At 51.0% G+C, this 13,644-nt stretch overlaps 1 protein-coding gene and 1 non-coding gene across 2 annotated transcripts in view; both read right to left on the reverse strand.

Moving 5' to 3' along the window:
- Positions 1-789: 789 nt before the first annotated feature.
- btbd9 (BTB (POZ) domain containing 9) overlaps positions 790-13,644 on the reverse strand; it is a 107,532-nt gene continuing 94,677 nt past the window's right edge. Inside the window, exons 8-9 of the mRNA XM_052025345.1 lie at positions 3,573-3,762; positions 790-937 (exon numbers count right to left, since the gene is read on the reverse strand). Of these exons, the coding sequence (XP_051881305.1) occupies positions 796-937; positions 3,573-3,762 (332 nt within the window). The 3' untranslated portion in view covers positions 790-795. The remainder of the gene's footprint in view (positions 938-3,572; positions 3,763-13,644) is intronic.
- LOC127575572 (U1 spliceosomal RNA) lies at positions 10,601-10,759 on the reverse strand. Its single transcript, XR_007957097.1, has one exon. It is a non-coding gene; the product is annotated as a U1 spliceosomal RNA (small nuclear RNA).

A 13,644-nucleotide genomic window follows, 5' to 3' on the forward strand; every position in this document is an offset into this window, starting at 1 on the left:
GAGATGGATTCTTGACCCACAATCTACCTTGTTGTGACCTTGCACCTTATTGTCTACCTGCAATGCACTTCCTCTGTAGCTGTGACACTTTACTCTGTATTCTGTTATTGTTTTTACCCTGTACTGCCTCAATGCACTGTGTAATGAATTGATCTGTACGAACGGTATGCAAGACAAGTTTTTCCCTGTACCTCGGTACGAGTGACAATAATAAACCAATTCCAATATCTTAGCCTCTTGCGCTCCAGTGAGAACACTCCCACCCGATCCAGTCTCTCCTTATAACTACAGCCCTCCATTCCAGGCAACATCCTGGTGAATCTCTTCTGCACTGTCTCCAACGCTTCCACCTCTTTCCTGCAGTGTGGTGACCAGAACTGCACACAATGCTCCAAGTGTGGCCTCACCAACATCTTGTACAGCTATAATGTGATATCCCAACCCTTGTATTCTTGTCGCCGTTTTTAGGGAGCTATGGACTTGCGCCCCTCTGTACGTCAACATCCCAAAGGTCCCCGCTGTTTGCTGTGTACGTCCAGCCAGTATTAGACTACACAACATGTGTTCCCCCACACGTGTCTGGATTAAATCCCACTGTTGTTCTCGGATGCTGCCCAGCCCGATGAGCACTTCCCCGTTTTATTTCAGGTCTGCAGCAGCTGTGGGGTTTCACTCGATGCTCTGACGATGCCAAGAAATTGAAGATCTCTCTGTGGCTCAGAATCTGTGACTAGAACCATTACTGGCACGGTAACTGTTCCGAGACTGAGTGACACCAATGGGCAGAAACTCAGCTCAAAAATTAAGCTGTAAGAAAATGGGTGCGTACTTGCAAGTGACTTTTGTGTGATCGGCGACCATCTCCCACTGCTGCTGGTTGTTGGAGACCTCGATGTAGAAACTGTAGCTGCGGTCATCACAGTCCCACAGGAGCAACCTGAAGGGGAGAGACAGTCATCAGGTCCTGGGCCACAGGACGGGGGGAGCTGGGGTAATCCACAGCAGGGAGTGACCCATCAGCTGCAGCGGTTACACAGGGGGAGGAGGCAAGCGACCCCTGGAATAACCTGGGCACAAGTGGACCAGGTTCATCTGCCCACCTCCCAGCCCCTGGTCCACAGCCCAAACTTTTCCTTTTTGTGTTCGTTTTCTGGGGTGTGGGCCTAAAAGGGCAGAATTTATCACCCCTCCCTCCCTGCCAGGAGAGGTGGGGGGCAGGGGGGGGGTGAGCTACTTCCTTGACCCACTGCGCTCCTTCTGGGGAAGGTGCCCCCATGGCGTTGGCGGGGGAGGGAGCTCCAGGGTTTAGACCCGGTGAAGGAATGGTGAGATAAGGTAAGATATTTATTTATTAGTCACACGTACCTACATTGAAACACACAGTGAAATGCGTCTTTTTGCGTTGCTAAGAATGTGCTGGGGGCAGCCCACAAGTGTTGCCACTCTTCCAGCACCAACATAGCATGCCCACAGCTCTAAACCTGTACGTCTTTGGGATGTGGGAGGAAGCCGAAGCACCTGGAGGAAACCCACGCAGACACGGGGAGAATGTACAAACTCCTTACAGACAGCGGCCGGAATTGAACCTGGGTCACTGGCGCTGTATTGCGTTATGCTAACTGCTACACTACCGTGCCGCCCTAAGGGGGTTGGGGTGGGATCGAGCTGCCTGCGGTGGGGAGGGAGAGCTCCAGGGTTTAGACCCGGTGACGGTGAAGGAACGGTGAGAGATTTCCCAGTCAGTGGGGGGGGAGGGGGGAGCCTGCAGGTGGTGGTGTTCCCCAGCACCTCATCCTGTTAGTGAGATGAGGCTGGTGGGAAACATGAGGAGTGGCAGGAAGGGCTTCCACTGGAGATAAAGGGAAAGGCCTAGTCAGAGCTAACGTGGGCACCATGGACAGGGACGTCAGCATTTATAATGGGCACTGGGACATGGCAGAGCAGTGAAACTAATTGTGTGTGGGAGGGAAGGCGCGTAAAGCACTGAGACACTGGGTCGCTGAGGGCAGAACTGTACGGCACAGGAAGAGAACCTACAGCCCAGGAGAGGGGGCTGGTGTCAGCCACGAGGGTGATGAAAGGTGAGGGGAGGGGTTTCTCCTGCTTTCATTTCTCAAGGTGGAGGGGCATCTGCTGGTCCGACTGCTGTGCTCTGGTGCATCACACAAGCTGCTGGAGGAACTCAGCAGGTCAGGCAGCATCTGTGGAGGGGGATGGACAGTCGACACTTGGGGTCGAGAACCTTTGTCTGCGCTGAGAGGGGAGATGGTCAGTGTAAAGGGTGGGGGGGGAGGGGTGGGGAAAGAGCTGGCGGTTGATGGGTGGATCCAGGTGAGGAGGGGTGATGGGCAGGTGGGGAGGGGAGGGTGGGAATGGCGACGGAGGCTGGGAGGTGACAGGGGGCTGCAGATGGGAGAGGAAGGTGGAGCATGGAATCAAGGGAGGCAGGTGGGAACAGTGGGGGGGGGTATGTGGGTGATGGGCAGATGGGAACAGTGGGGGGGGGGGACCCAGTGGGGGGGGTGTGTGGGTGATGGGCAGATGGGAACAGTGGGGGGGGGACCCAGTGGGGGGGTGTGTGGGTGATGGGCAGATGGGAACAGTGGGGGGGGACCCAGTGGAGGGGGGTGTGGGTGATGGCCAGATGTGGGGGGGTGAAGGAGGGGAAAAGATACAGGGTGATGGGGACACAGGAGATTCTGCTGATGCTGAAATCTGGAGCAATGCACACACTGCTGGGGGATCTGTGGAGGGCCGAGGGGAGGGGGAGTGAGAGAGGGGAAGGGGACAGAGTGGGAAAGGGGGAGAGCGTGGAGGAGGGGGAGTGGGAGAGGGGATGAGGAGGGAAAAGGGGAGGGGGATTGGGGGAGGGGGAGAGGGGGGAGGGGAGGGGGAAGAGAGTCAAGGCCTAGATTGGATGCCCCATGAAAGTGAAACCACAGCAATTGCCGGGAACACTCAGCGGGACAGGCAGTGTCTGTGGGGTGTGAGAGGCAGAGTTCATGCTGCAGGTTTAACGTTCCCTTCATCAGAACTGCACAGATGCTGCCTGACCTGCTGTGTTGTACATCAGCCTTGAGCTCAGTGAAGGACAGAGCAGGATCGCCTGGCTGGATGGCCCACCCCTGCTCCCATTCCTAACCTGGGGAATTGGGAGGGAATGCTTCGGGAAGGAAGAACGCGACAGATGGGAAGGTACTGAGGGGCGGTGGGAGAGTGGAGGGACCACATTCCCTCCCATGTACACAACCACGGACATACAGCTCTCCTCACGCCCAGACACAGGGATGTTAGTGCTCTCTCTGTACCTCCCACTGTCTCACGCACACACACGTCACACAGACACTTCTCACACACACACGTCACACACAGACACACATGCTCATGCACACACACATCACAGACACATGTCACACACACGTCACAGACACACATGCACCACACACGTCTCACACACACACACACGTCACATACAGACATACACCACATACGTCACACAAACATGTCTCACACACACACCTGCGCCCCACAGATACACACACACCACACACACGTGTGGCAGACACCATTACCTCATGGAACCGATCATGAAGGGCTGTGCAAGCTGGATCACAATGGCTCCACTCCCCAGCTGGTGACAGGTGTATCCAGAATCCCAGTCGTAGTTCTTGGTGTCCCCATTTAAGAGAGCATTCCGACTGCGACTCACTCCTTCTGTCACTGTGGCACTGGCACTAACGGTCGCCACATTTTCTGTGGGAACTAAGACATTGTGTGAGGCATTTTAAACACAAGCCTGGGTGAAGGAGAAGTGGAAGAGGGGCTGCCCACGTGCAAAGCTCTGCAGGAGTGGCAGACAAGTGTTGCTTGTACCCAGTACAAGCCGGCACGTTTGACTGAATGTTGTCGCAACTGGAGGGGAACGTGACTTTCCTTCCTCTGATCTGTCTGAAGACCAGCCTGAGGAAGGAGCAGAGCCTGAGATCTGCAGCCACAGGACTGAAGTGATTAACCTGGGCTCCAGGGAGAACTTGGAGAGAGGTGACGATAATTTCAATAGAACTATAAATGCTGAGCCAGTGGCTGCACATCCTGCAATGAATAAATTATACGGAACAGGTTACCGTGCCTAAGGAAAAGGAGTGAAGATGCTGTGTTCCAATCAAAGCTCCGCATAATGGAGCAGTCTACACTTGCATCCCGCTGGACCCGGGCAACGTTCAGGGGCAGGCTGATGGGGGGTGTGGGAGGCGCTCTTGTTCCAAGGTGTCAATCAGCGATCTCCTCCAGAGATTGAAGACAGAACAAGCTGCGGCTCACAGCAGTCAGGCAGTGACTGGAGTACTTCATAGGAAAATAGGAAAATGTTCACTTCGGCAGGAGAAATAACTCCAAACACACACAATGTAAATGGTGAAAGGTTGTGAGGAACCTCGCTGCTCCAGTGCATGACTTGCAGAAGGCAACCAGCCAGGAGTAAGTCATTAGGAAAGCCAACAATGTTATGGCTTGCTGCTTCAGGGATTGAGTACCAAGGGATGGCGCAGAGGGGGCCAAAGGGAGGGAGTTGTGAGTCACAGACCACGTCCACAGTGACCATTCCTCCCATCCACACTAATCCCATTTCCCTGCGTTAGGTCCGTGACCATCTCCCTGGCCCTACACTCATCTCTGGAGCAAAGGCGCCTACGTTAGACTGTTGTTTATTGACTACAGCTCCGCTTTCAATACTGTAATTCCAAGCAAACTCTTCACCAAACTCCGAGACCTGAGACTCAACACCTCCCTTTGCAACTGGATCCTTGACTTCCTGACCAAAAGACCACAATCAGTGAGGATAGGCAGCAATACCTCCGGCACGATTTTTCTCAACACTGGTGCCCCACAAGGCTGCGTCCTCAGCCCTCTACTCTACTCCCTATACACTCATTACTGTGTGGCCAGATTCTGCTCTAACTCCATCTACAGGTTTGCAGATGACACCACTGTAGTGGGCTGAATCTCTCAATGAAGCTCTCAACCCTCTCGACCTCAGCACCGTTGATGTAAACAGGAGCGTGTACACCGCCTCCTTTCCTGAGGTCAATGACCAGCTCTTTTGTTTGGCTGACATTAAGGGAAAGGTTGTAGTCATGACACTATGTCACTAAGCTCTCTATCTCCTTCCTGTACTCCGACTTGGCATTAGTTGAGATACCAGGAAATTAGTCCGAAAAGGTTAGAGCCCATGGGAACTCAGGCAGGTTGCTGCCTTGGTGAAGCAGCCAGTATAATCAAAGACCCCACCCACCCAGGTCATTCTCTCTTCTCTCCTCTCCCATCAGGCAGAAGATACAGGAGTCTGAGGGCACATAACACCAGGCTCAAAGACAGCTTCTATCCCACTGTGATAAGACTATTGAATGGTTCCCTTATACAATGAGATGGACTCTTGACCTCACACTTGGTATTGGTTTATTATTATCACTGGTACTGAGGTACAGTGAAAAACCTGTTTTGCACACCGTTCATACAAATCAATTCATTACACATTGCATTGAGGTAGTACAGGGTAAAATAATAACAGAATACGAAGTGTCACAGCTACAGGGAAATGCAGTGCAGGTAGACAATAAGGTGCAAGGTCAAACAAGGTAGATTGTGAGGTCAAGAGTCCATCTCATCGTATAAGGGAACTGTTCAATAGTCTTATCACCGTGGGATAGAAGCTGTCCTTAAGCCTGGTGGTATCTGCCCGATGGGAGAGGGGAGAAGAGAGAATGATCCCAATGGGTGGGGTCTCTGATTATGCTGGCTGCTTCACCAAGGCAGTGAGAGGTATAGACAGAGACCACTGAGGGGAGGCTGGTTTCCATGATGCGCTAGGCTGTGTCCACAACTCTCTGCAGTTTTTTGCAGTCCCGAGATGAGCAGTTGCCATACCAAGCCATGATGCATCCAGACAGGATGCTTTCTGTGGTGCATCGATAAAAGGTGGTGAGGGTCAAAGGGGACATGCCAAATTTCTTTAGCCTCCTGAGGAAGTAGAGGAGCTGGTGAGCTTTCTTGGCCGTGGTGAGCTTTCTTGGCTATTGGTGATGTTCACTCCTAGGAACTTGAAGCTCTCAACCCTCTCGACCTCAGCACCACTGATGTAGACAGGTGCATGTACACCGGCCCCTTTCCTGAAGTCAATGACCAGTTCTTTTGATTTGCTGACATTGAGGGAAAGGTTGTTGTCATGACACCATGTCATTAAGCTCTGTATCACCTTCCTGTACTCCGACTCATCGTTATTTGAGATACGGCCCACTACGGTGGTATCAACTGCAAACTTGTGGATGGAGTTAGAGCAGAATCTGACCACGCATCATGAGCGTACAGGGAGTAGAGTAGAGGGGCTGAGAGGGGCTGAGGACGCAGCCTTGTGGGGCACCAGTGTTGAGAATAATCGTGGCAGAGGTGTTGCTGCCTATCCTCACTGATTAACCTACCAATCCGCACATCTTTGAGCTGCAGGAAGAATGCGGAGCACCTGGGGGACGCCACATGGTCACGAGGAGAGCATGCAAACTCCACAGAGAGGAAGTGCCGGAGGTCAGGCCTGAACCTGGGTCACTGGAGCTGTGAGGTTGTGGCATTAGCTGCTGCTCCATTCACAGGTGATCTGCAGAATCATTGCCTAGTTTATGCTTGGTCTCACCCACGTAGGGGAGGCCACACCGGGAACACTGAATGCATCCAGTGGGTTGGAGGATTTGCCTGTGAATGGAAGGTCTGTGTAGGGCCCTGCATGGTGGCGAGGGAGGAGGTGCAGGGACAGCTGTTACACCTTCTATGGTCACAGGGGAAAGTGCCTGGGGAGGGAGGGGCGTGGGTGGGGAGGGATGAGTGGACCAGGGAGTCAAGAATAGAGTGGTCCCTGAGGAAAGCTGGAAGGCCAGGGTGGGCGGGGGAAGATGTGGCTGGTGGTGGGGATCATGTTGTAGCTGGCAGGAGGATGATCTGCTGGATGTGGAGGCTGGTGGGGTGGAAGGTGAGGACGGTGGGGGGGGGGGGCGCGGGGAACTCTATCCCTGTTCTAGGGGCGAGAGTGGATGTATGGGAAATGGAGGGGAGGCGGGTAAGGGCTCTGTCAACTATGGTAGAAGGAAAGCCACGGTCCAGGAAGAGGCAGACATTTCAGATATCCTGGAACAGAGAGCCTCAGTTTGAGAGCAGGTGCAGCGGAGACAGCGAAATGTGAGAGAAGCGGATGGTGCCCTTACAGGGGACAGGGTGGGAGGAGGTGCAGTCGAGGTGGCAGTGGGAGTCAGTGGGTTTGCAACAGATATCAGCAGATAGCTTGTCTCCTGAGATGGGGTCAGAGAGATCCAGGAAAGGGAGAGACAATTCAATAAAAGTCCAGGTGAGTTGATGTAGGTGAGGGCAAGTTGGTGGCACTGGTGATTAACAACTGACAACTTTGTTCACCTTTTCTATTTTCATTATCGAGACGTCGCCCTCCGCCGCCTGGTTCCACCTTCCCCTCACCCACCCACCCACCCGGGTTCCTTTCCCCTGGGTCACCTTCCCTCTTCCCCTCCCCCACCTGCCCATCATACCTTTCTAACTTGTTTCGACCTGCCGCCCACCAGCCTCCGCTCACCCCTCCCTCTCACTTCCGTACACCGGTGATCCTCCCTCTCTAGTCTCGGGCCTGATGAAGGGGTCTCGCCCAAAACGCTGACCGCCCCTTTCCCTCCACAGATGCTGCTTGACCCCCTGAGCTCGTCCAACTGTTGATAGTTTGCTCTAGGTTCCAGCATCTGCAGTCACTTATGTCCATTGATTCCTCAACGGGTCACCTGACACAAGCCAGTGATCCAACACTCCTCATGATTCCTGCTTATCCTGAACAGCAGCGCTGGTTGGCAGCCAGCTCCTCCGGAGCTCTGGGATGCAGCCCATCACTGAGCCCTGGGCTCCTGACCCTCTCAATGCAAATGGTTTCTCTTGACTTACTGTTTGGAACCTTTTATATTTGATTCCTGCCACCAACTTCTCTGCTGTCCCTATGAATGGAACTGTAAGTTTCTCTGTACCTCTCAGACCTTCATGCCCTTTCCACTGGGTGCTGGAATGGACACCATGGACCAGTGTTTGCCGTTGAACAGGACGTATATGCTGCCTTTGTGCGGCTTCAGTCTCCCCAGCGCTTTCAGTGATCCAGGCTCTGACACCCACAGGTCTGTTTGTTCCTGCAACTCCTGTAACATTGCACCTTTCACATCACATCACCTCTCCTCTTCTCCCCACCACTTCTCTCTGTTAAATTACACCTGGCATGTGTCTAATACCATCCTTCCAAGTTTTACACCACCTGTAAATCCTACCTAAATCCAAGCTAAGAGCAGTGATTCTAGGCCTGACTCTCGGGGGAACCCATCACATACCTTCCTCCAGCCTGAGCAGGAACCAGTCACTGTAACTCGGTCACTATTCCAGTTTTGGACCCACACTGTCCCTCTCATGCTCAAGGATTCCATTTGCTGAAAAGCCAACTATGTGGCACACTCATCGAAGTTTTCCTCAACACTTTGACCGTATTATTCTAGTTGGGCCACTGTGTAGCTTCACCAATATTGTCAGTTAAGCTTGAGTTATAAAACATAGAACATTACAGCACAGTACAGGCCCTTCAGCCCACAATGTTGTGCCGACATTTTATCCTGCTCTAAGATCTATCTACCCCTTCCCTCCCACATAGCCCTCCATTTCTCTATCATTCACGTGGCTATCTAAGAAACCCTAATGTATCTGCCCCCACCACCTCTGCCAGCAGTGCGTTCCACACACCCACCACACTCTGTGTAAAAAACGTACCTCTGATATCCCCCTACATCTTCCTCCAATCACCTTAAAATTATGTCCCTTCATGTGAGCCATTGTCGCCCTGGGAAAAAGTCTCTGACTGTCCACTTGATCTATGCCTCTTATCATCTTGTACACCTCTATCAAATCACCTCTCATCCTCCTCCTCTCTGAAGAGAGAAGCCCTAGCTTGCTCAACCTATCCTCATAAGACATGCTCTCCAATCCAGGCAGCATCCTGGTAAATCTCCTCTGCACCCTCTCTAAAGCTTCCACATCCTTCCTATAATGAGGAGACTAGAACTGAACACAATGTCGTGTCATCTGAACAAAGTGTGGTCTGACCAGAGTTCTATAGAGCTGCAACATCACCTCACGGCTCTGAAACTCAATACCCCAACTAATGAAGGCCAACACACCATATGCCTCTACATTTCCTATCTGCAACCCTATCGACCTGCGTGGCAACCTTGAGGGATCTATGGACGTGGACCCGAAGATCTCTGTTCCTCCACATTGCTAAGAGTCCTGCCATTAACCCTGTATTCTGCCTTCAAATTCGATCTTCCAAAGTGTATCACTTCACACTTTTCTGGGTTGAACTCCATCTGCCACTTCTCAGCCCAACTCTGCATCATATCAATGTCCTGTTGTAACCTACAGCAACCTTCTAGACTATCCACAACACCACCAACCTTCGTGTCATCAGCAAACTTACCAACCCACCCTTCCACATCCTCATCCAAGTCATTTATAAAAATCACAAAGAGCAGTGGTCCCAGAACAGATCCCTGTGGAACACCACTGGTCACCAACCTCTAGGCAGAATATGCTCCATCTACCACCACCCTCTGTCTTCTATGGGTGAGCAATGGTTCTATCTTAAAAACCTTGAGCTTATACTCCTTTTATAATCCATAGGTCCAAATAACTTTTAACTTTGTCCTGGGTTACTGTCCCAAGCACTTCCCTCACAGTGGGTTCGTGTTTGATCCTTCTCTAACCTTCAGTCCGCTGGCACCACTCCCACTCCCACTCCCAAGGAGAATTGGGAAATTATGGCCAAGGCTTCTGCACATTCCATCCTTGCTTCTGTTGGATTCGACTGTTTGAAGTAGTTTTTTTAACATGTTTAGTGTTTAATACACCTCAAGTGGCTGCACAAGGAATGGCTGCTTCCTAGCTTATTGGTTCATCCATCAGGTGAATACGTGTTTTCTCATTGGCTTGTTTTGCCACAGGTATCTAATAGGTTTTCTGACTGGACTATTGTTATCTAAGGAGTACCTCTTATCTCAGGGATAAGAGGTGCCGTTTTCTGTTAATCTCTCTTGCCTCTCTCTCTCTCGCCTCCATCTCTCTCGTACTCTCTTGCCCCCCCCCACCGGCCCTAGCTCTAGCTCATCTTTAGTTCCTTTGTCTCGGCTCATCTCCCCGCTGTAAAGCCAGTGCCATGTGCTCTGTGACTGTTTCTTTGTTTTAAACTTTTCCAATAAAACTTAGTGAAGCACCAAGTTGTTTTTTTTTAAATTTTATTTACAGCGTGGTAACAGGCCCTTCTGGCCCAATGAGTCCGTGCTGCCCATTTTAAACCCAAATTAACCTACCCATACATCTTTGTAATGTGGGAGGAAACCGGAGCACCCAGAGGAAACCCACACAGACACGAGAGAATGTACAAACTCCTTACAGACAGTGACGGGAATCGAACTCTGATCGCTGGCACTGTAATAGCGTTGCGCTAACCGCTATGCTACCGTCTGCCCCTCAGAGCGCGAACGCAGTCCCCCACTACCACAAATTTTGCAGTCGAGTATCCTGCATTTGGGGACATCGCAGGCGTCAGCACACCCGAAGTGCAATAGACAAGCCTCGTCCTGGGAGAACAGCCTTTCTGATCACAGTCTCTCCCCTGCCAGGTAAGTTTTCAACTCATTCTTGGACCCCTGAAAGAACCTGCGGATTTGAAAATAACCAGATCCGACACTTCCCTCAGAAATTCTGATGCAATCCATCTGGACCTGGTGGATTTGTCATCCTGCCTTTCCAGGTGGATAAGGTGCTGAAGGCAGCACACGGGAAACTTACCTCAGTTGCTGGGGCATGAAGACGTAAGAGCTAAGATATTATGGTACAACTTTTGAAAACATTGTGCTGTGTGTAGTTCTGGTCACCACGTGACAGGGAGATGACGCTGCACTGGAGAAGGTGCAGCGGAGATTCACCAGGACGTTGCCTGGGACAGCGGGTATGTGGGGAGACTGGGATTGTTTTCCTTGGAGTGGAGGAGGCAGAGGGGGGACTTGATAGAGGTGTGTAAACTAGTGAGTATAAATAGGGTTGACCTTCAGCAGGAGACCTTTCCCCACAGCAGATATGTCTGAAACAGGAGGGCATGGGATTAAAGTAAGGGGTAAGAACTTCAGAGGGGACCTGAGGGACCTTTGCCCCGGGGGAGGGGGGGGGTTGGAATCTGGAACACACTGCCTGAGGGGGGTGGTGGAGGCAGAGACTCTCCCAACAATTAAGAAGCATCTGTACAAGGATCACCAAGGCATGGAAAGATATCGTCTGAATACTGGAAGATGGGATGAGTATGGATTGGTGCTTGCTGGCCAGGCCAAACACAGTGGGGCTGAAGGGCTTGTTCCCCTGTGTGACTGATATTCCTGTTTACCTCAGCTCCCTGGGAACATTCATATTCTCCCTTTCTCCCTCTCAGTTCACTTTTCTCTTTCCCCTTCTGCATTCAGCCTGACTGTGTGTTATTACTTGGTCAGCAGCTCCTGACTGTGTGCCTGATTAAATCACTTCATCACTTTTAAGGTCTTCATCAGATCATCTCCTCTCTTTCACTTTAACTTGTGGACCAGTCCTATCTTCTTCCAGAACTATTTCACAACCAATAGAACAATGGTCAGTGGTCCCAAAGTGCCCCCCACGGACACTTCAGCCACTTGCTCTGCCCCGTCTCCCAACAGGAGGTGCAGTGTTGCCCCCTCTCTGGTCGGACCACTGACACATTGCTGCAGAATCCTTTCCTGGACACAATGAACAAATTCCGCCCATCCAGGCCCTCAGCCCTGTGGCAGTCCTGGTCAATGTGACGGGAGTTAAAATCACCTATTACAACCTTATTGGTTTTGCCTCTATTTGCCGTTTCCCTGCATGTGGGATCCTGGACTGTAAAGGGATTGGATGGGATAGAGTTTGTCGAATGTGTTCAGGAAAGTTTCCTCAATCAATACGTAGAGGTCCCAACTAGACAGAGTGCAATACTGGATCTCCTCTTAGGGAACGAGACAGGGCAGGTGACAGAAGTGTGTGTGGGGGAACACTTTGGATCTAGTGATCATAATTCCATTAGTTTCAAGATAATTCAGAGACTTTTCCCCAGGGCGAAAGTGACTAACATGAGGGGACATAATTTTAAGGTGATTGGAGGAAGGTATAGGGAGGATGTCTGAGGTAAGTTTCTTTTTTTACACAGAGAGTGGTGGGTGCGTGGAACGCACTGTTGGCAGAGGATATGGGGGCAGATACATTAGGGACATTTAAGACTCTTAGATAGCCACATGAATGATAGAAAAATGGAGGGCTATGTGGGAGGGAAGGGTTAGATAGATCTTAGAGCAGGATAACACGTTGGCACAACATTGTGGGCCAAAGGGCCTGTACTGTGCTGTAATGTTCTATAATTATGGAGAAGGATAGGACAGACCCTTGGACTGAGATTCTAAATTGGAGTCAGGTCAATTTTGATGGCATCAGAAGGGGTCTGGCAGGTGTGGATTGGGATAGGCTGTTTTCCGGCAAAGGGATGCCTGGTAAGTGGGAGCCTTTCAAAAGTGAAAGAGTACAGAATCTGTATGTTCCTGTTGGAATAAAAGGCAAGGCTAACAGGTTTAGGGAACCTTGGTTATCGAGGGATATTGAGGCTCTGGTAAAGAAAAAGGAGACACATATCAGGTATAGGCAGTTAGGGTCAAATGAGGCGCTTGAGGAGTATAAGAAATGAAAGAGAACACCTGAGAGAAATCAGGAGGGCAAAAAGAGGACATGAGGTTGCTCTGGCAGACAAGGTGAAAGAGAATCCCAAGGGTGTCTATCGCGATATTAAGAGCAAAAGGGTAGCAAGGGACAAAAATTGGTTCTCTTTAAGATCAGCGTGGTCATCTATGCATGGAGCTGAAAGAGATGGGGAAGATCTTCAATGAATTTTTTTATATCCGATTTTACTCTGGACACAGACACAGAGACTATTGAACTGAGGCAAAAGAATAGTGAGGTCATGGATCGTATCTGGATTACGGAAGAGCAAGTGCTGGCTGTCTTGAGGCAAATGAAGGTCGGTAAATCCCCAGGGCCTGATGAGGTGTCCCCTTAGACCATGTGGGTGGCTAGTGCAGAAATTGCAGGGGCCCTGGCAGAGATATTTAAAACGTCCTTAGCCACAGGTGAGGTGCCAGAGGACTGGGGGATAGGTAATGCTCTATTGTTCAAGAAAGGCTCTAAGAATAAGCCGGGAAATTATAGGCTGGTGAGCCTGACATGAGTCGTAGGTAAATTATTGGAAGATATTCTAAGGGACAGGATATATAAGTATTTGGATAGACAGGGCCTGATTAAGGTTAGTCAACATGGCTTTGTGTGTGGTAGGTCATGTTTAACCAATCTAATAGAGTTCTTCGAGGAGGTTACCAAGAAGGTCGATGAAGGAAAGGCAGTGGATGTCGTCTACATGGACTTTAGCAAGGCCTTGACAAAGTCCCGCATGGGACTGGTCCAGAAGGTTAAGCGGCTTGGCATTCA

Source organism: Pristis pectinata, chromosome 10 (genome assembly GCF_009764475.1).
Source record: "Pristis pectinata isolate sPriPec2 chromosome 10, sPriPec2.1.pri, whole genome shotgun sequence".
Classification (NCBI taxonomy): Eukaryota; Metazoa; Chordata; class Chondrichthyes; order Rhinopristiformes; family Pristidae; genus Pristis; species Pristis pectinata.